This window comes from Pleurodeles waltl, chromosome 7, assembly GCF_031143425.1.
Source record: "Pleurodeles waltl isolate 20211129_DDA chromosome 7, aPleWal1.hap1.20221129, whole genome shotgun sequence".
Taxonomy (NCBI): domain Eukaryota; kingdom Metazoa; phylum Chordata; class Amphibia; order Caudata; family Salamandridae; genus Pleurodeles; species Pleurodeles waltl.
In genome coordinates this window covers 1,381,235,900-1,381,263,810 of record NC_090446.1, presented here as the reverse complement: position 1 = coordinate 1,381,263,810, position 27,911 = coordinate 1,381,235,900, and the positions used below count along the sequence as shown (strand labels likewise).

Sequence of the window (27,911 nt, the reverse complement as noted above, 5' to 3'; positions counted from 1 at the left end):
TCAAGGCCCCCCTCAGCAGTACCCTCGCCTGAGAGCTCCTGATTGAGGTCGAAGGGGCCCCCTCAATTTTCATTACGCCACGGGTAATAGGACAGGACTTACTACACAGCTCAGTATGGAGTCTAATACACATGAGAGAAACTTCAAAATATTCCAGTCGGGTTTGTCGGAGCACGGCTGCCTGTGTCACACCACCTCTGTCCATCCACCCCGCCTCTCACAGAATGTTCACTACCGACTCACCAACCTCTCGCGCAACGCCTGATCTTGACACTTCACTTCACAGACATCCCGGTCAGACTCCCCTTCCTCCCCTACCCTCCTGATGAAGAGCATCAGAGACCGCCCTTCTGAATCCACCTCTTAGCGGGCGCCGTCTCTGCTGCCAATAGGCTGCGATTACAGACCTTCCTGTCACTCACGCGTCTTTCTCCTAGACATCCCTCTCAGACCCCACTGCTTCTCACAGACCCATCAGTCTCGCATATAACCCGCTCTCAAGCTCCAGCACACAGATTCATTCTTCGCAAATTTATACATCACCCACTTACATAACGTGAAGACACCATCTATTATTCAAACACTCCCCTCCCCCCCCCAAAAAAAGCATCTGATGGACAGCTGTCTGATTGACGCCGTCTCTCCCTGACACCCACCGGAGCGTGTGGCTGCCTGTCCGCTGTCACTGCCAAAGTGAGTGTAGCAATGATCTAAAATGGAAGGAATGCCTGAATCTCTAAGTTTGCCAGCCAATCACTGACAATTAAGCTCTCAGGCCGCTGTTGTATGCTCTGTTGTATTGTAATCGCATTTATCTAGCGCCTACTACCTCGGACAAGATATTGATGCCATTTACAGCAAGGCGCTCTCTGCTCCCGAACCCAAGGTTATTGGTGAATCCAGTGGTTTTTCCATATTTTGATAAGCGCTGAGCTCCCAGGGATATCGCCTCATGCATATACTTCAGTTTTTTGTGGTAGGCCACATTAATAGGAGTTAGGTGTGTTCAATAATTGGGAATACGTGAGTTCACGCAGACGGTTAGTGGGATAGACTAGAGGAAGTCTTATTACAAAAGCAGTAGGCTACAATGCACCAGTAATACGGGGAACAGGACGTCCGCCATGTTTGTGACAGGGTATCCCATCTATCATCCTCTAGATAAGGTCCTAAGTATTGTTGGAAGGAGAGGTTGTGATCTATAAAATTAGGTGACGGTAAGTGCAGAAATGCAGTTAAAAGAAATTCAGGCAGACTTAGATTTAGAGGAGGTTGTACTGAGGCGGCATGCAGGTGCTGACATCAGCAGCCGGTCATTCAATAGTAAAAAGAGGGAACAACTGACAGTTTTAAGTTAAAGTCAGTTTTTCATGCAAGGGTTTATTATATGGTGACTCATCCTTCTACCTTTTGTTTGAAGCTTTACCGCCATGGAGATCGAGCCCCGATTGACACCTACCCCAAGGACCCACACAAGGATGCACCCTGGCCTGGGGGTCTGCAACAACTCACGCAGGTAAGGCCTTCAGACCTTCGGAAGAATCAGTCTGGGGGGGAGTGAGAAGCAAGAAAAATGGGATTCACTCAGCTTCCTTACAATTATCAAGAAATATCAAAAAGAGTGAACCCAGACCATTCTCAAGACCCGATTCTCATGGAGATAATATGAAGACCCTCACCAGCTAGTCCCTACCAGCGGTATGTCATTTCCACTGATGTACTAGTAGCTGAAAGCCTCATCATTGGGTCTTGCCTCCACCCCGCGAAAGGGTATCTTGATGTAGAGACGTGTATTTTACCGTAAATTAGTGGTGGATCTGCAGTAAAATGTGAAAAAAATGTAGGCTGTCATGCTTTAAAAGAACAAGCCTTCTGGGGTGGCGGCACAAACTATTTGATAGACGAGGGGATGTGCGGCAACTCTCCACTAAGTTCTTTAAGGCCCATGAAACCCCATTCCCTGGGCCGACTCATGCACACCGTGGGTTCCCTGCCAGACAGCTGCTCTAGCTAGGTGGCAACACATACGTTTCCTTGCTCTTGCTCTCATGGACAGTAAAAAACAGAATTGCTCTCTTCTGGTGAGAGCAAAAGAAACCTTTTCCCGCAGGTGGGAGCAATGCCGGCCAGGCCCTGCAGACAACCCCAAGCTGAGCACGGCCAAGGGCCATACCTGGCAACTGGTTGGCTACCCGCGAGGGGTTGTATAAGGGACCTGGGGCCAGATGTACGAAAAAAGCAATTTGCGACTTGCAAATTGCAAGTCCCTGCGACTCGCAATTTGCAAGTCGCAAATTGCTATGCAGTACGGTGTCTCAGACACCGACTGCAACTCGCAATGGGGTCGCAATGACCCACCTCATGAATATTCATGAGGTGGGTCGCAAATTGCGGCCCCATTGCGAGTATGGGCACTCGCTAACATGGAGGCCTACTGACGTCAGCAGGCCTCCATGTTAGCGACCTGCTTGTCAATAAAGCAGGTTTTTTTTTTTAAGTGTAGCCCGTTTTCCCTAAGGGAAAACGAGCTGCACTACAAAAAAAAACGAAACCTTTAGTTTCGGATTTTTCAGGGCAGGGAGTGGTCCCTTGGACCACTCCCTGCCCTGAAAAAATATTTTTGGGTGCAATCACAAACTGGAAGGGGTCCCATGGGGACCCCTTCCAATTTGCGATTGGGTTACCATCCACTTGAAGTGGATGGTAACTGCGATGCCATTTGCGACCGCATATGCGGTCGCAAATGGTATTGCATCCCAATGCGACTCGCAAATAGGAAGGGAACACCCCTTCCTATTTGCGAGTCTGAAATGCATTTTGCGAGTCGGTAACGACTCGCAAAATGCATTTCTGCATTGGGATACGCGTTTTGCGACTCGCAAACGGCAAATTTTGCCGTTTGCGAGTCGCAAAACGTTTCGTACATCTGGCCCCTGGTCACAAGCCATGCACGACGAGAGGTTGGCATTATGTATGGTAATAAAATATTACTTTACATAAAAAAAAACTAGAAATTCACTGAGAAAAACAAAAGGTTGAAGTGACATTATTATAGATAGGTATGGTAATAATATCCTAAATTACATTAGAAAAAACCTTAGAAATTCACTGAAAAAACAAAGGTTAAAGGGATGTTAAAAATTTCAGTTAAAACATAACGTTTTAAATAAATGAAACCACTGAAATTCACCAGTTATATTTCTTTTAAGTAACTATATCCTGTGCCGAATAATGACTATAGCTCACACCCTCGCCATGCACTGCTTATGACCTCACGTATTACATTACTTGTGACATGTTCTATGACATTATTGATAACATCACTGCATGACGTCATTGATGACAACAGTCTTCATGGCTTGGGCACAAGCTTTTGGCAGCACACTGGCCCTGTGTTGCTTGTGTTTCAGTTCCACGAGGAACTGGTCCAGTTTGGGATGGACTGTTTCCATTGAGCAGGGTCAAGACTGATTTACATACAGCTGGGTCCAAACTGAGGTGGAATGCTTGTGCAAAATAATGACAGACGATAATGCAGCCCCGCATTTACCATTGGCTGAGATTAATTTAAGCATTCCATCCATCTCTTTTTTGTGTGTATATATATAGATATAGTCTCAGTTGCAGAGTGATCCATAAATCAAGAATCCAGGCGCAGACCACTTGTGGAATAACACCATATGTTTATTGCATGCTTTCCTCTGCCATGACACATTTCGGCCACATCTGTGTGGGGGTGCATGTATATGTGTTTGGGAGGTGTATATATATATATATATATATATATATATATATATATATATATATATATACATATATATATTCACTGACAAAAACAAAGGTTACAGGGACATTATAGTTAGGTTCTGAATTTTCTCGCACGAAACCATAGAAATTCAGCTGTTAAAGTTAGAATTATGTAAGGTAACTATAACTCATGCCCTAGGGTAACTATAACTTATGCTGTCACCATGCACTGCTAAATAACCCAGATATTACAGCACTTATGACATCATTGATAATATCACTGTAACACTTGCTATAAAATTATTCATAAAAACACTGTGCATGGAGGGGGCTTACCTTAGGGCACAAATTATATGGGTGTATGGTGCTACCTACATATGTCAGATCACAAGGACATTGTAGGGCATGCATGACAAAGATAGTACTACAAGTAATGAGCTGAGCTATAGGTTTGTATTAGTTTGCGTGAGGTTTTAGAAAGTCTTTCCGGTTGGTAGAGTGCTCACAGGCTTTACACTTGTTGCAGGTATAAAAGCCAGTAAGGGGTTGCCCTCCCTTACTGTGTGTTTCTGCTGCTGTGTGGACATCCGTCCTGAGTAACATGTCCCATAACAACTTAGGCCTGCTATACGTGATACCAGGTTTGTCACTGACTGTCCCCCCACTGACCAGATCACATTTTAGGATGTCCCAGTTCTTGGCCAGGATGCCACGTACATTACCTGATTTCCTTTTAAACGTAATGATTAGCCTGGTTACATCAGCTGTGCTATCCTCACTGCTCACCTTATTAGGCATAAGCGTTAATTCCTTGATCATGTATTCATTTTGTTTATAGCTTTGTTAAGGACCTATTCAGGGTAACCTCGTCTTCTGAAACGCTGAATAATGGTTTTCTGCTCTATCTGAAAAGTGCTCTCATCGTTGCAGTTCTTTTGGCCTAGACCAATTGCCCAAAAGGGATGCTGCACTTGAGCTGGAAGGGATGGCTGCCCAAAGTGTGAAGCAGGCTATTGCCTGCAGTGGGCTTTCTTTGTAACTTTGTGGTAACAGCATTGTTCAGCATATCACTTCCATATCCCAAAAATAATGAGTTGCCTGCTAAAGCTGGAAGACAATTCCAAATTCAGGTCATTGTTGTTAAGACGTTATACAAAGCTAGTAGCATCAAATTCACTGCCCTGCCAGATCAGAAAGCGACTGTCAATGAACCCTACCCAGAGGATGATTTTATTAATTTCTTCTCTGAATTCTGTCGTGGTTGACACCTGCTTCTCCCATCAACCCATGAGAAGGTTTGTGTAGATGGATGCGAAGCAGGGGCCCATCGCAGTCCCCTGCAGTTGTTTGTACAAGGTCTTATCGAAAGTGAAGATATTGTTGGAAAGGCAGAATGTCACAGTTTCTGTCTATGAGTGAAGTAGCAAAGTGATCTGGCACTCCGAAAATTTTCACCAGCTTTTATACCATCATCGTGTCGAATGTTTGTGTATAATGCTTTCACATCAGGGTCATCAGGAGAAAACCAGGCTCCCAATTGATACCCTCAATTCTCCTGAAGAACTCCTTTATGTCATCAATGTGAGAAGGTAATGCTCCATCTACGCATGGGAATTTTCTTGAATGTTTCTTAAATTTTCTTACTTTAAAGTATTTTCTTACTTTAGGAATGTTAGCCATTTTATAAATCGACTGTAGTTATTATAACATTTATTTTGGTTTATGTACTTGGAACTATGGTACTAATTTCTTATATGCTCAACCTTTTGGTTTACAGTCCAAGATGGCGGCAACTAACTGTGATTTAAGATGTATTGTACTGCCAGTCCTATGTCGATTTTTGACGATTTTGATTTTCACTTTTGTTTGTTAAATTGGTTTTGTATAGATGGAGCTTGGTGTCATGAGTAAAAACTGTAAACTTCGTACTTGTATAGTGCACTACTCACCCGTTAGGGTCTCAAGGCGCTGTACACATACCGCTATGGAACCCCTCCTGGCTTTTCCCTGTGAGGTGCCCACTCCTGGGCAACCTCCAAGGTGAAGCAAGGCATCCCAGCGCTGTTGGGGCCGTTGTGGAGATTAAGCAAGCTATTGCCCAGAGTGGGACCCATGAGTTAGATTAGGCACCGATGCGAGAATTATCAGGTCTGAGGAAATTGAGCTCAAGACCCACAGAGGCAGGAATTGAACCCTGGTCCCGGGCCAGATTTCTGCATCAGGGTCTGCCACTCTAACCATTGAGCCACACTTCTCCTGAGTACTACATGAGTACCCTATCCGTGAGCAAGGTCTGTTGGCCAAAAGGCGTAGCAGGGGCTAGAGTATTTTGGATTAAAAATCTCTGGACATTCATTTTGCGTGCGTGTGACTCGTTGTGTTTTTGATTGATAGCAGGGGGCACGTGCCACCTCCACGTTGGCAACTCAGCATTTACGGCATAGAGGAATTGTCAAACAGCTTTCACTTGCTGGAAGCTGAAGTATCCTCTGTTTCCCTGCCTGCAGAGGTGCCCCCCTCCCCGCCAGAATCTTTTAGAAGGCTGGGCCCTAGGGGATGGGGTCAGTAGGGCCACAATCAGTACGGGGAGGGTGGCCATGTGGACATGCGGCCAAGTCCTGCTGCGCATGGCCAAAGGCTGTGTGCAGCATGGGGTTGGGTGGTTGGGGCTGTTGGCCTCAGGGACTGGCTGCAAGACAAGCCATGTGGCCAACACCCGCCAGGCATGGCCTTCAGTCGTGCATGGTGCGGGGTTGACTGGTTATAGGGGTTGGTCGGGCAGGCACTGTGGTCAACCCCTGCCACGCATGGCCTTTGGCTGTGCATGGAGAAGGATTGGGTGATTATAGGGTCCAGGTCCTGCATCCAATCCCTTGCTGCGCACAGCCTTTGGCCGTGTGTGGCACAGGTTTGGGTAGGTATCGAGGACCAACTCCTACAGTGGACGGCGGAAGTCCTTGCGCTGCGCAGGGTTGGGTGGTTATAGGGGTTGGCTGAGGGCCTGGCCACAGGCCAAACCCTGCAGACAACCCCCGGTGCGCACGGGCAAAGGCCCTATACGGGTTGGGTGGTTATAGGGGTTGGCTGCAGGGCCTAGCTGCATACCAAGCCCTGTGGCCAACCGCCGGAGGGCGTGGCTGAAGACGGTGCGCAGCCTTTGTTGGATTAATGTCTAGTAATTAAAAAATAACAATACGTTAAAAAAACATAGAAATTCACTGAAAAAAACGAAGGTTACAGGGACATTATAGTTATGAAATTGAATAAAAAAAGCATAGAAATTCACTTAAAAAACCAAAGGTTACAGGGACATTATAGTTAGGCTCACATATTACACATAAAAAACCATAGAAATTCACTGGTTGTAGTTATCTCAAGTAACTAATACTCATGGCCTAAGGTAACTATAACTTGTGCCCTCGCCATGCACTGCTAATTACCCCTCAAATTACGGCACTCATAACATCTTTGATAACATCATTTGTAATATCAGTGTAATATTTGCAGTAAACGTTTTGACGAAAAAACTATGCATAGCATGTGTGTGAGTATAGTTACTTAAGATAAATCTAACTATAACCATTGAAATTCGATTGTATTGTACATTTAAAATGTGAGCCTAACTATAACGTCCCTATAACCTTTGTTTTTTTTAGTGAACATATATATAACCTCTAACTGTGTTACATATATATACCACTCTATATTACAAGTGGTAGAGCTGGAGGTGCCTGGTGCCTGGTTCCCAAACCAACCGAGCAGTGGTTTGAATCCTTGATGGCCAATTCCAAGCTGTGCATCTTTTGAAGGACTGAGACTATGATGTGGCCTGTGGAGTACTGTGGTAGCCAAGTCATCTCTGTTTAGTGTTTTGGTAAATTCTGGGAGAGGTTATCTTATACTCATGTTTCATACGTTTGCACACAGCATTCAAGTGAAGCTCACAACTTCTTCTCCACAGGCATCCAGTTTCGTTCTAAAATCTAAGCTGAGCTCTGGAATTGGGTGTAAAGGAGCTTGCTTATGTCAATGCAGGCAAAAACGTACAACCAACCTATCCCTTCCAAAACACAAGTGCTAAGCAAAGTGCATACTCTATGAGCCCACACTATCCATCGAACAGCAGGTCAACTGTTTTTGTCTGTCCTAAGTAAGCTTAAAGTGAGTCTGAAGAATGTCTGAGTTTCTGTTGAATGATGGGCCTGCTGCTGGTACCATGCAGTTATTGCCACTAAATTAGATCATTGCCTCAGGCGGTATGCAAGCTGCACCGAAGAGGTAAAGCCCACGGAGAGCGCACTGATATCTATGGAAGCATGATGACCTGTTGCAGCACTGTTTGGGTCCCTGTGTGTGATGTTCTCTGTTTAGTTTCTGCTCACCACCTCCATAGCCCACCACCCCCAAAGAGGGATACTGGCAGAGGCTTCTACTTCCGGGTAGTGAGGCCTTGTTGCAGCAGCAATAGGACAGCTGGGAGGGTGTCCTGCTCCGGGGTGTCCATCTGGGAGGGAGAGCGTTCTTTGTTGCCTGCACACTAGCATCTGCAATAGAGGATAATTATGTGAAAAAGAAGGGTTTTGGAAGATAAGATCTGATGTTCCCAAAGTATGCCTGAGACACCTGGGGTGTGGAAGCAAGACTGGGCCTAGCATGGGACAAAGAAGGAAACCGAGGTACAGAACTGGATGGAGGGCGGGATTGGCTACCGAAAATTGCGTCGCACCCCAGTACTTCTCATCACCTGTGGCTGTGTATTCATCTCCTCCGAAATAGAATGGCTTAAAAGTGACTATTAAGCGTGAGACAGAAGATATTTCATAAACAGTTTCCCGGTATACTTTGATTCTGGGCAGCTTACTGTGCTGTTCTAGCCACAGAACATTTTGGGGGTGAAATGTTTGTCCTACGTTTTCTGCAAATGAAGCAAGTCTGCTGGGCGCTCACAGGGGAGAAAGACCACAACAAATAACCACCAAAAACGCCGGGAGTGCCCACACCACGGAGCAGGCTGGGCGCTGAGAAGGATATTGTAGGCACCCGATAATTAGCAAACACTGTCATTATGAAGCGCGTTAGTAAGCACCTCAGAGTTCTGAGGACAGGTGGGAGCATTGCTGTGTAATTAGGTATGACGTACATCCGGCCACAGTAGCATTCTCGAGCGAGAGGCCATATTGTTATAGAAAGGCAGCATCCAAGACTACCCCGCTGAATGAAGGAGGGATGGCAACAGGGACTGACAACACTGGGGTTTAAGGATAGAAGACACCAGGGTTTAAGGGTAGACGACACTGAAGTTTAATGATTCAAGCCACAGAGGTTTAAGGGTAGACGACTCTGGGGTTCAAGGCTACCAACACCGTGCTTTAAGGGTAGACGACTCTGGGGTTAATGGGTACCAAAACCGTGCTTTAAGGGCAGATGACTCTGGAGTTCAAGTGTACCAACACTGTGCTTTAATGGCAGACGACTCTGGAGTTCAAGTGTACGAACACCGTCCTTTAATGGCAGACGACTCTGGGGTTCAGGTGTACCAACACTGTCCTTTAAGGGCAGACGACTCTGGGGTTTAAGTGTACCAACACTGTGCTTTAACAGCAGACGAGTCTGGGGTTCAAGTGTACCAACACCGTGCTTTAAGGGTAGACGAGTCTGGGGTTCAGGTGTACCAACACCGTCCTTTAAGGGCAGACGACTCTGGGGTTCAAGGGTACCAACACTGTGCTTTGACGGCAGACGAGTCTGGGGTTCAAGTGTACCAACACCGTGCTTTAAGGGTAGACGAGTCTGGGGTTCAAGTGTACCAATACCGTGCTTTAAGGGCAGACGACTCTGGGGTTCAAGGGTACCAACACTGTGCTTTAACGGCAGACGAGTCTGGGGTTCAGGTGTACCAACACCGTGCTTTAAGGGCAGACGACTCTGGTGTTCAAGGGTTCCAACACTGTGCTTTAACGGCAGACAAGTCTGGGGTTCAAGTGTACCAATACCGTGCTTTAAGGGTAGACGACTCTGGGGTTCAAGGGTACCAAAACCGTGTTTTAAGGGCAGATGACCCTGGGGTTCAAGGGTACCAACACTGTGCTTTAACGGCAGACGAGTCTGGGGTTCAAGTGTACGAACACCGTGCTTCAAAGGCAGACGACTCTGGGGTTCCAGTGTACCAACACCGTGCTTTAAGGGCAGACAACTTTGGGATTCAAAGGTACCAACACCATGCTTTAACGGTAGACGACACTGGGGCTCAAGGGTACCAACACCGTGCTTTATGGGTAGATGACTCTGGGGTTCGACGGGTACCAACACCATGCTTTAAAAGCAGACGACTTTGGGGTCACGGGGGCACAAGTCTACAAGCCAGAGGGCTAAGCTAACTCCTGCTTCCCATTAAAAAAAGATAGGATTCATTACGAAGGGTACCAACAATGTGCTTCAAGAGTAGACGACTCTGAGGTTCAAGGATACCAACACTGTGCTTTAAGGGCAGACGAGTCTGGGGTGTAAGGGTAGATGACCCTGCAGTTTAAGATTAGACGACTCTGTGTTTAGGGTAGAAGTCTCTGGTGACAACGCCATAGTTTAAGTGTAGGGATACCTGGTAAATGATAGATGACACTTGGGTTTAAGTGGTTTCAATTCTAAAAGTAAAAGCACTGATAGAAGAGCTCCCTGGAGAAAAATATTGATCGCTGTAGAGCCTTCTACCTGTAATCTTTTCCTGAGCTGTAAGAGATGCATGTTTTTACTCACTCGCATCCTGAAACCTATGACACTGCATGGTTCTCCACATTGGTACAAGGGTAATAACATCCCTTTTAACTATGGTGCAGTGCCTTATCCCAAAGACCTGGGCTTTCCTCCAGCCCATTCCACCATTCCCTTCTTCGCCTCATCCGAACAAGCTGTCTCTCAAGGCCCAGTTTTTCGTCGTATCTCATTCAACATCTACCTCAGGCTCCTGTTGTACCTGATATCTGCATGTATTTTCCGTCAGTCTGTAAATAGATCTGTAGTTTGTATTGTCTCTAGTGTACATGAGAGATGCCTGCATTGCCCATCAAGGTGGCACAACCTGAAGCTTGAGGTGTGTGGGAGGGTGTATTTATGCACAGTCTGACTGGATTTCGTCCTTTTGACCTTGTCCTTCTCTCGCCTCCAGGAGGGGATGCAGCAGCAGTTTGAACTGGGGCAGTACCTGCGGGCCCGCTACCAGGGCTTCCTCAGCCGCTCGTACCGGAGGCAGGAGGTAAGACATGGCGCTGCTCCCCATCCACAGTGCACACATGGACCATGCTTGAGTACCTAGGGTTAGTGCCACCTGGATTCACAAAGTGCCAGACAGAGCTCCGAGGAAGACTTTTACTGCCGGCTCCAAGTGCCTTGTGCTACCTCAGGGCATCCAGCGATCTCACTGCATCTTTCCTGCCAATCCAGAGTGCCTCCTGCCAGCTCAGACCACATAGCACTCACTGTAAGCTTCCAGGACAGGTGAGAGTACTTAGTGCTAGTTTAAAGATCAAAGGGCCATATTTATGACAAAGTGATGCAGCGCAACAAAGCAAGTCACCTTGCTGCACTGCGTGACAGGGAAAGGGCAGGAATGCGTCATATTTAAAAGAATACAGAGCATTCCTGGCTTTGCCCCTGCGCTGGCACAGTTTTGGCAGCCTCCCTTGCACTCTGGTGCAAGGGTGCCTGAGGTGTAAGGAGGATTGATTTGTGCAGGAAGGGGTACCTTCCTTCACAAAAACAATCCCCTAAGGCATTTTCCACTTTCTATGTGTGCCGTAGAATGCATCACACATATAAAGAGAAAAAAAGGAGAAATAAAGATATTTCTTCTTGTTACACTTCTCCTGGGAAGGCCTAGCATTTTGTCACATTCCCAGATCTACCGTTTCTGGTAAATCTGTGAATGCGTAAAAATCCATGGATGTTGCGTGGGAACACCTATGCAATACACATAGAACGCTTCCTTGGAGCAGCCTAACGCAATGCAGTGATTTGCGCTGCATTGCTTTACTCCAGATTTATGAAACCATGCAACCCCCCTTGTAAATATGCCCCAAATTCTGTAGTGTTCCCAAAAATGGGCAGATAATTCAGAGAGACAAGAAGCCGGATGATCAGGGAAGGGAAGTGGAAGCCGCTGCTCTGTGTATACAACATGGAAGTAGAGGAGAGGGACAGGCTGACCAAGTGTCTGTGTGATCGGCAGAAGAGAGAGGGAGGGAATATGGGAGAGTAGGTAAGACCTGTTATAAGTGCAGATATTATTGCCCTAGTGGGACTAAGCCACCGTGCGCGTGAGGCTGGTGGATGTGCGGCAAACACACGTCACTCGTCAGAACTGTTCCAGTTTTTGGTACAGCCATAGATTGCTGGCCACATGGCATCATGTCAGAACCCTGCTGCCATTAAAACTAAGGCCCAGGTGGAAATAGCAAAATATGAACCCCGAGGCAATTAGACTGAGGCCTTGATGCTGGGGGCAGCCAGAAGCTCTCAGCCATTACAACACACAGACCGACAGAAGACCAGAGCCTCACTGCCATTGAACCTGAGGGGCCCAGAGACAGTCAGACAGACTCAGACAGTCTCTCTCTCTCTCTCTCTCTCTCTCTCTCTCTCTCTCTCTCTCTCTCTCTCTCTCTCTCTCTCTCTCTCTCTCTCTCCCCCCCCCCCCCCTCTCTTCACACCGACTAGTGAACGGCACCTACACCTCAGCTGTATAATGAGGCTCTTGATAGTGAAATAATACACAAAATGATCCATCATGCGAGCAAGCTGTACTTGCTTATCCCTTGTGATGTGGTTCTTGTCTTCATTGTATCTAAGTATCTCCTTACAGGACCTACCCATCACTGATTCAGCTGTTCCCTATTCTGTGGATAACATGCCCGGCCTCTTTCTGTCTGCCCCAGCTTCTCTCCTTTGCTCTCTTTACACTTCTCCTTTCTCCACTATATTTTCCCTCCATATGGCCTCCCTTTCTGTGTGCCCCTCATTCTCTCTGCCCATTTCACTATTTTGTTTCCCTTCTTTCTTCCTAGAACAGTTTTCCCCTTTTCCTGCCCCCTCGCCCCTCAACTCCTCTCTGTTCTCCTTCCGCCTCTCTATTTTCTTTCTCTACACTCTATCTCAGGGTGGTGTCTCCCTCTGAATGCACACTTCTTTACACATCAGGTCTCTTCCTGTTTGCCTTTCTTATCATGTTCTTTTATCCATCTTCTACCTGCACCCTTCCTTCTTTCGCCACTCTTCTAATTTCTTAATTTCTTTTCTCACCGAAGATGCTCTAGCTTTCTGCTTACACCCTTCTTTATTCTTTCTCGTCCGTTCTCACTGCTTTTTTCCTTTCTTGATTTCTTGCCCAGGACGAAATCCCAACCTCTTTCTTCTCCCTTCTTCTGTAGTTCTCTATAGCCCCACTTCTACTCCTCTATTCTTATTTTGAACGCTCTTGTGTCTACATCCATCCAATTAACATTTCTGTGGTCTCCCCCTGCTTTGTCAGCCAGAATTTCCCACTTGTGGTTGCACCATTTCAGTTCTCTTTACAACTCTCTTACAGTATCTCTGTACTCATTTTGTTGTCTTGCCCTGGAAGGTTTTCCTTTCTGTCTACACCCATCCTTGCTTCTTCTTTATGGTCTATTTCTATATCCTTGCTTATCATGTTTGTTCACCAGGAATGGCCGCTTCTGTCTGCACTCTTTTTCAATTCTTATCTCAGATCTCTTTTAATGTCTATTCTCATCTTGTTCTCTTGCTCAGGGAGGTCTTCCATCCTCTCTGCTTCAATTCTCCGTTCTCATTTCCGGTTTATTGACATTTCTCTATTTTAATTCTGCTTTGTCACCAAGATGTCCCTTCTGTCTGCACCCATCTTCCCTTTTCCTCTCAAGTCAACGTCTGTTTCTTTATAGGCAGCTTGTCTTCTTGTCTACAGTTGCATGTGTATTTCTGCCAATTTCAGGTATCCTATATCACCCTATTAAATAGTTCTACAAGACTTATTTCTAAAGTGGTATGATGACATTCTAATATTTTTAACATGCAACTAGTCCTTGATCGCAACAGACACCAAATCATCACCGTCGCCCCTGGCTCACTTTGAAACCTTTGCAAGCTAAAGACATCTTTCTAAAAGTCAATCACAGCTCTAGAGCTCACACTATCAATAAGCCTTACTGCAAGAGATTTAGCATGATAGTCTACTATCAATTGTACATTAGCATATTGGGGGAAAATATAGTTACAAAATATATAAGGGGTTATTACAACTTTGGAGGAGGTGTTAATCCGTCTCAAAAGTGACGGTAAAGTGACGGATATACCACCAGCCGTATTACGAGTTCCATAGGATATAATGGACTCGTAATACGGCTGGTGGTATATCCGTCACTTTACCGTCACTTTTGGGACGGATTAACACCTCCTTCAAAGTTGTAATAACCCCCATAGTGTCCTAAATATTAACTACAAAAGTATTAAATTAAGTATAGCTTTCTATTTCTAACTCCATATTCACTTACCCTGAATATATATGATCAAAATCAAAGGTTAAAGGACGTTACAGTTTAGTGAAAATGCCAGTTAAAACATACCATTTTACACAAACAGAACCTCTGGTATTTGCCAGTTATAGTTACCTAAAGCAACTATAACTTGTGGCCTAAATTAACTATAACCCACACCCCCACCATGCACAATGTTGTAATTAATTATGCCATTTCATATGTTGCAAAGATGTTATTAATTACGTTGTATTACATGTCTTGAGTGATGTAATATGTGAAGTAATTAGTAGTGCTTGATGAGGGCTGCCAAATTTGGTGTAATTCTGTTCAGCAGTTTTTGCAGTATCGCTGTTCAATTTTGCCAATGGAAAAATGGATGGAAAAAAGCATTTGAAGACCACCACCCTTATTTCTTGGCCCTTGTTTAATGTATCACCCCAAAACTTTCCAGGAAAGAACGGAGGTGGGTGAGACTTTTTGGAGTTACGTGAAGACGTGTCAAATGGCACCTTCTGCAGAGGGGCTACTTTATGTTATGTAAGGGTGTCTTACTGCAGGCAGGTGTCCATACTGCAGATGGGTGATATGTTATGTAGGGGTATCTAATGAGTTTGAGGGGTGCTCATGGTATGGAGTTGTGTTTTGTTCCTAAAGTCTTTTCTTGTGGTCTCTTTGGCAGATCTACGTCCGAAGCACCGATTATGACCGGACACTGATGAGTGCCCAAGCCAACCTTGCAGGACTATTCCCCCCAAACAGAAGTGAACTCTGGAATCCACACATATGGTGGCAACCGATCCCCGTCCATACAGTGCCAGTGTCACAGGACCGGGTGAGTGTGGCATGTCACTTCTCTCTGCCTACACTACGGTGGTGTACCAGGCCTGGGTGAAAGGCAGTCTGACAAATTTCTGTACGCACACTGTACCCCTAATGACAAGGTAAGTGTTGCCTGATATATCTCTGTGCCCACATGATGCAACTCATTCAGGACTAGGGGCAAGATGTAGCAAAAATCGATTTTGCGAATCGGAAATTGCGAGTCGGTGCGACTCGCAATTTCTGATTTGCAAAATCGTATGGAGAATGGTGTCTCAGATACCTTCTGCGAATCTCAAGGGGGTCGCAAAGATCCACCTCATTAATATTAATGAGGTGGGTCGCATTTTGCGACCCCGTTGGGATTCCCTGCACTCACAGGGATGGTGGCCTGCTGGAGTTAGCAGACCTCCATGTCTGTGACTGCTTTTTCAATAAAGCAGTATTTTATTTGTATTGCAGCCCGTTTTCCTTGAAGGAAAACGAGTTGCAATACAAAAAAATAACGAAACCATTTGGTTTAATTTTTTCAGAGTAGGCAGTGGTCCATTGGACCCCTGCCTGCTCTGAAAAAACATTAATAGCGACATTCACAAAGGGGAAAGGGTCCCATGGGGACCCCTTCCCTTTTGCGAATGGGATACCACCAGTGTGACACTGGTGGTAACTGCGAATTGCTTTGCGACCGCGTTTGTGGTCACAAAGCAATTCTGCATCGCGGTGCGAGTCGCAAATAGGAAGGAGACACCCCTTCCTATTCGCAAGTCGCATTCCCATTTTGCGAGTCGGTACACTTTACTAGTACATTAGGGGAGGGCACTTACAATCTCTCTGGTCCAAGGTCACTGAGGGCCAGGTAAGTACAGACAAGCCTGTGATAAGGCCAAGAGAGTACACTCTATCATATTGTGTTATTTTATAAGGTTTCACCAAATAAATATTGCCTGAGGCTTTAAATCTCACCAAGCCTTTTGGAGCTGTAAGAAGTTGCCGGGACAAGCAAGAGCAAGTGGAATGATTTACTTTGCGATTTGCTGAGAGAAGTATGCAAGAATCATGCTTTAGAAATCAGTTTAGCTGTTTCACCTAGCTCATGTGACAAATACTGTTTTATTAGTAGTGCTATCAGAAATAAATGTTGTCTTCACCTAAATCACTGAAGTCAGGCATTTGCCGTTACTGCCTGTGTGACTTTACTGTGCGGCCTGACAGTAACAAGTCATCTTAAAGTTGTCAAGGGACTTTGGGCCTTATTTAGAGCTTGGTGGACAGGAAACTCCATCACAAACGTGGCAGATATCTCGTCCGCCGTATTGTAGGTGCATGTTAGTCTATGGCCCTTGTAGCATGGTAGACAGGAGCTCCACAATTGGACGGAATATTCTGTCCACCAAACTCTATATTAGCTGCTTACTCTATTTCCACAGATTTATATTATGAACCCCGCTGTCTGCAGGAAAATGTTGACATAGTAGGGATTGTGTAGTGCAGCTTCCGGGAATGGTATTATCATTTTCAGGTTTGAAAACCATTTTTTCAGGCTTGAGCTTTATCATGCATTGGGTTACTTTGAGAACACACTAAATACTAGTAGAAAGTGAAAAAAGAGAGGGGAAGCAAATATAAAGTGGGAAGACAGAGATCAAGCTGAGAGAAAGAACGGAAACAAGACGGCATCAGACCTGATGGACAGATAGTGGGAAACGCAGAGTACAAAAGCTGATGTGGAGAAAACAGAGCATAGAAATGATGCATGGGAGGTGAGCAGGCACATGATGGCAGTAAGCTGGCATTGGAAAGTGGCATGAGAGGAGACCCACTGAGAATGAAGAGAGCGAGCAGAGGCAGAATTGAATAAGGTGTCAGAAAGCAAGCAGGTTTACATTGACCTAACAGGAAGTGACTGAACAGCCTGCAGGTACAGTACTATTAGACATAGGGCCTGATGTGTAAAGGTATTTTGACATTGCAAAACCAGAGATTCGCAGTTTGGGCCACAGTATTAGCACATATGTACGAATTCAGATTGCATTCCCTTTCTCAAACCATTTGGTGTTCAAACTGCACATCCCATGATATACAAATGGGTATAGTGCATCTCACCCATAATGAGTGCGAGCAGGTTGTGAGGGAATAGAAGGGGAGCAGGAAGTGTGAGGGAACAAATACAGTCAGAGCCCCCAAACAGAAAAGATACAGAAAATAAATAGACTGAGGACAAAAAGACTGATTGCAACCACACACTTAAAAGCCAGCAGGCAGAGAGAGAACACAGACAGAAATCAGGCACAGGGCAAGCAGGCATAGAGCAAGCAAGAGCACAAGCAGGCAAAGAGCAAGTATCCAGAGAGTAATCACACAGCATCAATCACCCAGGGGGGGAAGCAGGAGAAAAAAGAGCAAGTAACAAAGGAGCAAGCTATCAGAGATCAAAGAGGCAGAGATTAATCTGACAGGGAGCAAGCACACAGAGAGCAAGCAGCCAAAAATCAAAGAGGCAGATACAAGCAGCCGAGAGCAAGTTGATACAGCATAAATCGACAGAAAGTGGTAAGACTGTGAACCTACGTAGAACTAGACAGAGGACAAGTAAAATCCTTACATCCAGACAGGAAGCAAACATATAGAAAGGTAGGAAATCGACTGCAAGAAGATTGAATGCAAGTAGTGAGTGAGTATACAGAAAGTGACCAAATGTACAGTAACCAGACAGACAGCAAGCAGAACAAGAGCAAACAGGCAGTCAGCAAGTGGGTTCAGGATGAGTAGCCAGAGCGCAAGTAGATATAGAGTGTACTAACAGCAAGCTACTGGACAGCTAACAGACATAGTGGTAGTACACATAGAGAACATACAGAGGATGAGCAGGCAGAGAGTGGGCAGACAGAAGTAAATAGGAGGGGAACAGGTTGGCACAAGGAGCAGGCAGAAGTAGTAAGAAGACAGAAAACGAGCAGAAAAAACAAAGAGCCAAATCAGTCAGCAAAGGTAGCGATCAATGAGATGCAGAAAGAAGACCCCTTTTCTAGAGGATGAAAACCAATGACACATTTGTCTTTTCTGGTCCTCCAGCTGCTGAAGTTCCCAATGAAAGACTGCCCTCGATACCATGAGTTGATGGAGGAGACTGTCCAATTGCCCCAGTACCGAGACAAGATTGATGGATGGAAGGTAAGGGTCATAGAGCACCATGAAAGAGGGAGGGTAGTGGGGAAGGGACATGTGAGGGTCACAAGGAATGTAGAAAGAGGGCATCAGGAAAGGGAGAGGTGAGGTTCACAAGGGATACAAAAAGAAGGTGGGGGTAGGGACATATGAGCAGGGAACACTGTCAGAGGGTAGTGGTGAAGGGACCGGTGAGCATCACAGGGCACACTGAAAGAAGGTAGCAAAGAATGATGGACAGGTGAGCATCACAGGGCACACTGAAAGAAGGTAACAAAGAACGGACAGTTGAGGGCTACTGGGCACACTGAAAGAAGATAGCAAAGAATGGACAGGTGAGCATCGCAGGGCACACTGAAAGAAGGTAACAAAGAATGGACAGTTAAGGGCTTCTGGGCACACTAAAAGAAGGTAGCAAAGAATGGACAGGTGAGCATCACAGGGCACACTGAAAGAAGGTAGCAAAGAATGGACAGGTGAGGGCCACTGGGCACACTGAAAGAAGGTAGCAAAGAATGGACAGGTGAGCATCACAGGGCACACTGAAAGAAGGTAACAAAGAATGGACAGGCGAGGGCCACTGGGCACACTGAAAGAAGGTAGCAAAGAATGGACAGGTGAGGGCCACTGGGCACACTGAAAGAAGGTAGCAAAGAATGGACAGGTGAGCATCACAGGGCACACTGAAAGAAGGTAACAAAGAATGGACAGGCGAGGGCCACTGGGCACACTGAAAGAAGGTAGCAAAGAATGGACAGGTGAGGGTCACTGGGTACACTGAAAGTGGGTAATGGGGAAGGGACTAGTGAGAGTCACAGGGAAGACCAAAAGACTGTAGGGGGAGGGACATGTGAAAGTCACAGGGAGCACCAAAAGATTGTACGGGGGAGGGGACAGATGAGTGTAAATGAGCACACTGAAACTGGGTAGTGGGTAAGGGACAAGAGAAGGTCACAGGGAACACCGAAAGAGGGGAGGGGGAAGGGACAGGTGAGGGCCACAAGGAGCAGTGAAAGATTGTAGGATTGAAAAGACAGTCAAGGGTCGCAGGAAACAGAGCAACAGGGTACCTGGGAAGAAATAACCAAGCAGAAAAAGACAAAAGACTGCCTCAGTGGCAGGTGTAAAGAAGGGAGGTCATGAGAAGGGCAGAGACGCGGGACTGGAGGGAAGAAAGGTGCAGGAAAGAGAAAGAGAAGGACTGAAAGAAGTAATAAGAAATATTGGAAAATGTAGATTTAAAGAAATGCAAATGACGTAAAAATAGATACATTTAAAAATACAGGAGAAATGCAAAGAAGTACATGAAAAAATAAAGAAAAAATAGGGAATGTTTGAGAGTCTGTGACAGCAAGAGCATCTGTGAATAAGGAATAGACAGAGAGAAAACAAAGAGGCAAGGGTAAAGAACCTGAGGGGAAGGAACAAGAGACGAAGAACTAACTGCGATGTAGGAAGCATAGAAGGTGAACAAGAAGAGACATGTAGAAAACTGATAGCTTTTTGGAAGGTTTAGGAGTGAGTAGAATTCCAGGGTGAAATGTTAATTACGCCGGAGTACTCAGAGTAATTACAAGTTATTCCTGTGACACAAAATTGTCATCAATTACACAATTACAACTGCTTGCATAATTCAGAAAACAATTCCTACCAGAAAATCGCAGGAACAGAGTGCTCATGGCTGCTTCTCTTCGTGTTCTGTTGTGAATGAGCATTTTGCACTAAGGAAATAGCCTAAAAGGTTGGGTATGCACCTGTTGTAATTCTGCATAGTCTGTACCTTTGTGTAACACCCACCCCTAGGGAAGAAGCAGAGTGAAAAGAAGATGTGGGTTTGTCCCTTTGTCCATTCAACCCAGAATGTTATAAATTGCACTGATAGTGGTGCTCATGCTTGGAACAACACATGTAGGTACTGTTGCTAGCCTAGTAACACAAAGTGAGTGCTTGGGACTCTACCATGAAAAAACCACTGTTGTGTCAGAACTCTATGACAAATATGTATAAGACATTGTGTCATGTGACTTTTTTTTTAATCCAACTGCTTGTATCATATTTTTCTCCTTCATAAACACTCCAAACATTTATTTGCCTACTATTTTTGAAGATTATTTTTATTGAGTTAATAGTTCACATTGCCACAACAGATCAAAAGGAACAATAACGTCATCATACATCATCTGGATCAGACAAACACATGGTTACGTTTGCATTGCATTGATTTCAGTCATACTTATTTCCCTACTATTAACCAGTGGCGGCTGGTGGCATTTGAAAGTGGTGGGGCATAAAAGTTGGGTATAACTTTTACGTAGCAAGCGTCGCGACCAAGCTTAATGGACAAACATGGGGTCCAGGGTGGGTCCTACTCAGGAGGAAAACGTTGAAAAAAAATTGGCAAATGGTGCATTTTAAAGTAGAAGAATTTAGTGATAAAGCAAGGTTTATAAAGCAGTGGCAACATATAGTGTTGAAATAATAAGCACATTAAAAACTACTCAAAATCTTACTGCATTAATATTTTCATCATTTAGTGTAATATGCAAACTGTACAGTGCGACAACTTCATCCCTTTAAAGTGTGTGCTTACCCAGTGTCTTTAGTGTTGCTTATTGCTCCTTGATCTGACCCCTTTCATGTGTCACTTTCTTATATTCCTCCATCTTTCTTCATGCCTTCCATCTGCCTATTGACTGCTATGTTTTTCCTTTGGCTATTTCCTTCATTGTTTCCATTTTCCTTCAGTTGCCAACATTTTTCTTCCCCCTTAATGCCATTCCACTTTTCTTATATTTATCACTCTTGCACGTCATTGCATTCTTCCTTCATCTTCATTCATCTTTCCTACATTCTACTTTCTATCTTCATCAGCCTTTACCTACTTCATTCATCTACTGTCTTATAGTCTTCCTTTCACATTTGGGCCCTGATTTATACTTTTTGCCGCAAACCTGCCTTAGCGCACGTTTGCGGCAAAACGTATAGTGCCGGCTAGCGCCCTTCCTAGATGCCGGCCGGGCGCCATATTTAAGGAATGGTGCTAGCCGGCGCTAAGGCCCTGTTAGTGTCCTTTGAAAGGACGCTAACAGGGCCTGGGAGGCGACAGGGGAACTGAGACTTGTGTGCCAAATTATGGAGCTACACTGTTTAGAGGCAAAAGAATTGTCTCTAAGCAGTGTAGTGCCATTTTCTAGTGCACAAGCCCCATGGACATGGCTCCTGTCTTAGTAAAGACAGGTGCCATGCCCACCACCCCAATGGCCAAGCCCAGGGGGCGAATATCCCCTGGGCATGGCCATTGGGGCCAGCGCCGTGCAGGGGGCCCCAAGTCAGGGCCCCCGAGCAGCATTGGATAGAAAAAAAAAATACCTACCCGGACTTACCTTCGGATGGGTCCCCATCCGTGGGTGACCTCCTGGTGTGGGGAGGGGTGGGTGGGGGTGTCCCTGGGGACAGGGAAGGGCACCTGTGGGCAATTTCCATGGTCTAGGATCATGGAAATCTACCTCCAGGTACCCTTACGCCTGTCCTGACCCAGGCGTTAAATAATGGCGCTAAGCAGGCTTAGCGCCATTATTTAAGGCCCTCCTCCTCCCGTGCGTGATTTTTGCACAGGAGGATAAATAAGGCACTAGGGCCTTTGAGGCATTTTTTGCCCGGGAACGCCTACCTTGCATCTCATTGACGCAAGGTAGTTTTCACAGGCAAAAAATTACGTTAACTCCAATATTTTGGCACTAGACATGTCTAGCGCCAAAATATAAATATGGAGTTAAGTTTACGCCGGATTTGCATGAAAAGAAAATGCCGCAAATCCAGCGCTTGGTGTTTTCCTCTTATTTACATTTATTTTATTGAGTGCCTAAACTCATCAGTGACTGAAGAGGCACTCATGCTTGTTCTCCATTTTGATTTATCTTTCTCCGTCCCCTTCACTGTATTATTTTTTCATTTTAATGCCCTAGGATACTGGGATTCTTTTATAGCTTTCAATAGGAGTTCCTGTCTTTGGAGCTGCAGTGAGAGGAGGCCCCACTGTAGCTCCTGGGGAGGGGTTCACGATGCCTCAGTGCTATCTGCTCGTACAGTGTTTGCCCTACTTGTACCCAGGGGCTGGGACTGAAAAAAGTGAAGGCTGCACTCTGCAGACGTATCGACCATGGGCAAGATGGACAGGGGCGTGGCTTGGTCAGTATGATTGGGGGGTGTTAGCTTCAGATTTCCCGACAATCACGCTGGCACATGATGTTAAAATACATTATATGACAAGCAGAGTGCACGAGAGGGGCTTAAGGGGCAGTGGAAAGGGAGAGGAATGTCATGTACTGGTGGGTGTACTAAGTGAGAGAAAGTGCATTATTTTGTGAAATAATCAACATTTTTGAAGTCTTTCCAAACAAGGAGGGGAGAGAGTGTGTGCGTTTTTGTCTGTGTGTGTGTAAACATTCCTGGGGAAATCTGACAGACACCTCACCATACCCGACTGAAGTAACCTGCACCCAACTATTTATCACAGAATGCATTTGTTAGGGGGGGGGGTGTAACAACCCCCCCAAAGCTACGTCCCTGAAGTTAGACTTTTAGAGTGGCGTAGCCTGTGTTAAATGAGTTGTCAGCCACAGCTGTAGAAGTGTCGACCACAGGAGGTCTCCGTTTAATTTCTCAACCCCTGTGTGTTTTACAGCTAGCAGGCAATATTTTCAGTAAAACGGTTGTTTACATCTTCAAGTGTAGCAGAGGGTGAGATGGGAAGTGTGCGTTAAACAGAGGCAGAATTGGAGCATGGAAGCCAGTCGCGTAACGAAATGGGAGGGGGCCCCATGCAAAGAACATGGACCCCCCCCGGTGTACCCCTGCCACCCTGGGACACCCTCAGGCCAGGTGCTGTGCTGAGGGGGAACCCCTGGAGGTCGGGGGCCTCCCGCACCGCGGGGCTGCAGGGGCCTTTGTTACGCCACTGGTGGAAGCTTTACAGCGATGTGTGGCTTTTTCGCAGGATACTGTTGAAGACCGGTTTGTAGAATGAGAGAAGTGCAAAGAAACTTTTATGAAAAGGGGAGATGTCCAAGAAGCTCACAAAGACTAGCAAAGTAACTCGATGAAGACCTTGACAATGATAAAGGCAGGGTCGGGATAGTGAGCCGCAGGAAAGTCACCAGGCCTAATGCTAGAAAGCACCTAATCCGGGCTGCAACGCCTGAGAGCCAACTATATATTTGGTGGATGTTTAAATACAGCTAAGAACCCTGATATGAATTAATCCGAGACGCGTGCATCCAGTGCCACCTCCTAATCAAAATGCTGGACTACGCATGGGGGTAATGCATGCAAGGGGCGAAAACAAAGGCAACATTACGGTAACCCATGGTCCAAACATAGCTTGCATCCGAAGATGAATGGATGTTGAGAGGGTTATTTGAAGGAAAGATGTGTGTCAAGGCTTGGAGGAGATTTATCTGAGCACTTCGCAGCACACATGGTAAGAGGAATATGTCTCTAAGGATTGTTTTTGTGCAGGATGGCATTTCTATTCTTAACGCAGGTACCTTTGCACCTTGGCTCAAAAGTACCTGCGTTAGTGCTGGGCAGCCACAAGTGTGCCAGCGCACAGAAGGAGCTGAACAGCGCCATATCTTGGTAAATATAGTGCTCTTCTGCTCTCACCTGTCCACATAACACAGCAGAGCAACTTGTAGAAACTATTAGTAAATATGCCTCTTAATGCGTTTTTTCAATACGGAGCAACAGCACCGTACATTTCTTACAACACAACTCAGATTTATTGTAACTTCAGTAACGTAAAGCACGTGACTTAGATCAGTCACCAGCCTCCATTTTGTTTTCTGGGTCACTCCAGCCTGTTAAGGATGCGAGTCACCCACCATGAAATTCATGATCGGCAGAGCAGTACAAGAGGAAGACATCTTCTGGTACACTAGTCTGGGGAGGAGAGGGACAGGCAGCTGCATATCCATTGCACATGGATTGGGAGAAGGGGATGCAATCTCTCATCAGCCCACTTCTTTGTCCTAGGACTTTATCAAAGACATTGCCAACCACACAGGGTACAGCGTGGAGGGGACCGGACCGCGCCGCGCCTGGAAGGTGTACGACACTCTCTTCTGCCAGGTAAGTGAGGGTGAGTTTAAATGTGAGGAATCTAGCAAATGTCATGTTGGTGTATTAGAGATATTGATGAGAAGTTGCCAGACACCTTTTCACATTTGTTTTCATTTCGGTTTTCACTTTTAACATGCAGGGCTTGGAGTTACTGCATGACATAGGGGAGGGAAACTTGGTTCTGTTTGTGGGCTGCCAGTCTAATCTCGCGATGTACACATCTAACCATGATTTTTAAGTCAGCCTCTTTGTCCATTGTTCATAAATATGTTAATATATAGTTCAGATATTCTTCTTATTCAGTGCTAATCAAAAATGTTCATCTACACTTTTCATCCATTGTTTAGTCAAGATGTTCACCCAGTGCTCACCCAGACTGCCCTTCCACTGTTCAGCCAAAATAATAATCTGTTGTTCAGTCAGCCTGTTCATCCATTGTTCAGCCAGGTGTTACGTTTTTCAGTCGATGCATTTATTTCTCAGTCAGAATGTTCATCCACTGTTGTTCACTCAGCCTGTTCATCCATTGTTCAGTCAGAAGGATAAGACATTGATAGGTTAGAGGGATCACCCATTGTTCAGGCAGAAGGATTATCCACTGTTCACCCTAGTAGGCAAGTTAAAATACACAGGAGTGTCGGGAAAGTCTTTAGTGCAAGCAGTATAGGGAGGGAACCTGTCTGTTCCCAAAGGTAAAAAAGTGGGGGAGTGGAGATGGCTAATACAAATGACTTCAGGTTGCTAGATATTTCCCTAGGAGAGTTCTATAGTTGCCAGGGCAAGAGTGCCACATTCCCTTTTAATGTGGTTGATACCAAAGCAGCTCAATATTTTAGCGCCACCAAGGAAAGCCTTTAGTTCGGATGATGGTTCAACCAGGCCCTCTAAGAGCTTCTTCACAGTGATATGTTCTTTCTGTGTGAGCAGTAGGTGCTGACGAGACATTTTTGATTTTATGGTGCCATGGTTTCGCCATCCATTTTTCAGTCTCTTGCTGAGAAGTGGTTGTAAGTTGCAATGGTAGGAATTGATCTCCAGATATAGGACGGCCATCTCTTGGTGCTCCCTCTGACCAAACTTATCTTTACTTTTTCTAGAAACCTTTGCCATGGTTTGTTGTAAGAGGACCGAAAGTAGAGTACATTTTACATGTTCTCTCTAGAGTACTCACAAAGGCATCATGAACGCCGCAATGCGTTGTTAGAGCTGGTTTGTTCACAAGATTCATGCATGCGCTAACGAAGGTGCTGAAGTCTCTTGCTCCAAGTATAGTCATTCGATGGGGCTGTTGATGTATGTGCAACTCATACAATGCAGGCTATGAAATCCATTTCAGACTGTCATTCATTATACAGATTTCAAATAATTTTGTGGAAAATTGTCTTAGTCCAATGTGTTTTTTGCTGTTGCAGGTAGTCAAGGACATTTGGAGGGCGAATAAGGCACATTCTTTTCCACTACTTTTGGATTTTTTGGGGGTATTTAGTTGTTGGTATATGTAATTTCTTACCAACACTGGTCATTCAACTTATATGTTATGCCACAAACAGAAGCTATTGTCAAACAAAGAGCTGTTTTACGGCATTGAAGTTCTACTGAGATGTATCCTCAGTCTGCTAGAAGTACTGAGGTTAGTGCCACCGAAGACAGTTTATAAACCTTTTTGAGAGTTTCCTTTGTGGTATTCCTTGCCCGGACATTGTTTGCAGAGTTATTCCAATGGAGTTGGCTGCTAAACTGGTGATCCCTTGTGATAGAATCAATGCTATTGCTGGTAGGCGGTCCAGGTGTGGCTCCATGACTTTGAGGCACTAAATGTAATGTAATTATATCTATAATGGTCGTATGACTTCTATGAATCAAATGCTAAGGGAATTATCATTGCACCTTACCTTGGAATTCTGAGTGCCACAGACTATTTTTTCATTTGCTTTTATCTCAATATTGCTATTTTTCTAGTATATCACTTTATTTTAGAAGCTATTACAGTGCAGTCAGTGAGGAACAAGCACACCATCATCCTATAGGGAGATAGAAATTCTCATCTTGAGTATTTTTGGCATATCTTGGGTTGAAACAGCTAATACGTCTCCTGGATCTTTAATACAGATAGAGCAGGTCTGCCAAAAGACAGCCCAGCTTTTGATCCATCTGAATTTGAAAAGTCTCTCGAGGGTAACCCTTCCCTATCCTGATGAATCCAAGTGCAGATCTTTAGTTAAACAGTTTAAGGCTGGAGAAATGGAAGTTTTTTCAAGATTTAGCCACAGTTTGTTTCTGTCTATAAGGTCGTTGGTCAACAAATAGACTGGATAAGTTACCTTTCTCTGCAAAGTACATTTTGTTGTAGGTGGACCTTTTTGGTACCAATAGAAAAGGTGACAGCGACCTAAAACCTCCTGGAGAAGCGGTTAGGAAATGTTCATCATCCTGCCAGTCATTACTTTTTGTAAAGAATTTGGTTTCAAAGTCTACAAGGTTGACTGGCTTATGATTTTGGTCCCTCAATCTTCTTTTTCTTGTCTTATGAATAGGTTCAACTATGCAATTTTGCAGACCCTATGGGCATGCAGTTCTCTCTGCGAAGGCAAAAGAAGTTCTGCAAAAAATAGGCTTCCATCACTCAGGGAGCTCACTGAAAAATTAATTTGGAAGATGGTTTGAACTTGGAACGTTTGTAGTTAGAAGATATCTGATGACTTACTTGACCTGATGAATACGAGGTTAATATTGCTTTCCTATGACTCAGTTTTCTTTCTCCTTAGTGTCTATCTTATGAGGAACTTGTGATGTAGTGGGTCCCATCGTTAAATTGTACTGAGGAAAACATGCGCACAAACTGATCTATATACACCACTCTGATTATTTTAGACTATCATATCTAGGGTTCTGTCTAATGAACCCTACGCACCCATCATCCATTTAGACTTCTTGTTGTTTGCTACTATATAGGAGTTCAGCCATTTTCTATCCTCAATTTCTTGTTTTTACCTGACGGATAAAGGTCTTGTGTCCCCCCTACCAAGATATCTATAATTGTCTGGTCTTTCTTCTTTGATGCACACTGATTTACTAAACCATGTTGTCAGTGGGCCCTTCCTGGGTCTTTTATTCTTGTACTTTGCTGAGGTAGCTTGACGAAGCATGTTTGAGTCCATTGAGTAGCTTGTTAAATTATGCGCATGTTTAGTCCTAAATCTCTTCTAGGAATACATGTGTAATGTCTCCAGCTTAACGTGTCTTTAATCCTTCCTTATGGGTCGGTTTGTCCACTCCACTTCATCTTAAGCTGCTCCTACATTGAATCACGGGAGTTCTCTGGACATTTTTTACTTTTCTGTTCCTCAGGGGATCGTCTTGCATGGTAATCGGGGTACGGTTGCTTTGTCTGCATCAGCTGATCTTGGTGTCCTTAAATGAAGACCAGTTTGTCAAAATGGCAATATGTAGTCAATGTCCTGTTGTCACTGCCGGACAATGGAATAATGTTCTGTTCTCTCATGCCACAGTATACAGCACCGTTCTTGTTCCCTA

The 27,911-nt window shown here is 45.1% G+C and overlaps 1 protein-coding gene across 1 annotated transcript in view; it reads left to right on the top strand.

Annotated features, from left to right (window-relative positions):
* Nucleotides 1–27,911, top strand: part of LOC138246366 (testicular acid phosphatase homolog) — an 82,325-nt gene that overhangs the window by 12,396 nt on the left and 42,018 nt on the right. Inside the window, exons 2-6 of the mRNA XM_069200912.1 lie at nucleotides 1,421–1,516; nucleotides 10,910–10,996; nucleotides 14,953–15,105; nucleotides 18,165–18,263; nucleotides 24,291–24,386. Coding sequence (XP_069057013.1) covers nucleotides 1,421–1,516; nucleotides 10,910–10,996; nucleotides 14,953–15,105; nucleotides 18,165–18,263; nucleotides 24,291–24,386 — 531 coding nt within the window. The remainder of the gene's footprint in view (nucleotides 1–1,420; nucleotides 1,517–10,909; nucleotides 10,997–14,952; nucleotides 15,106–18,164; nucleotides 18,264–24,290; nucleotides 24,387–27,911) is intronic.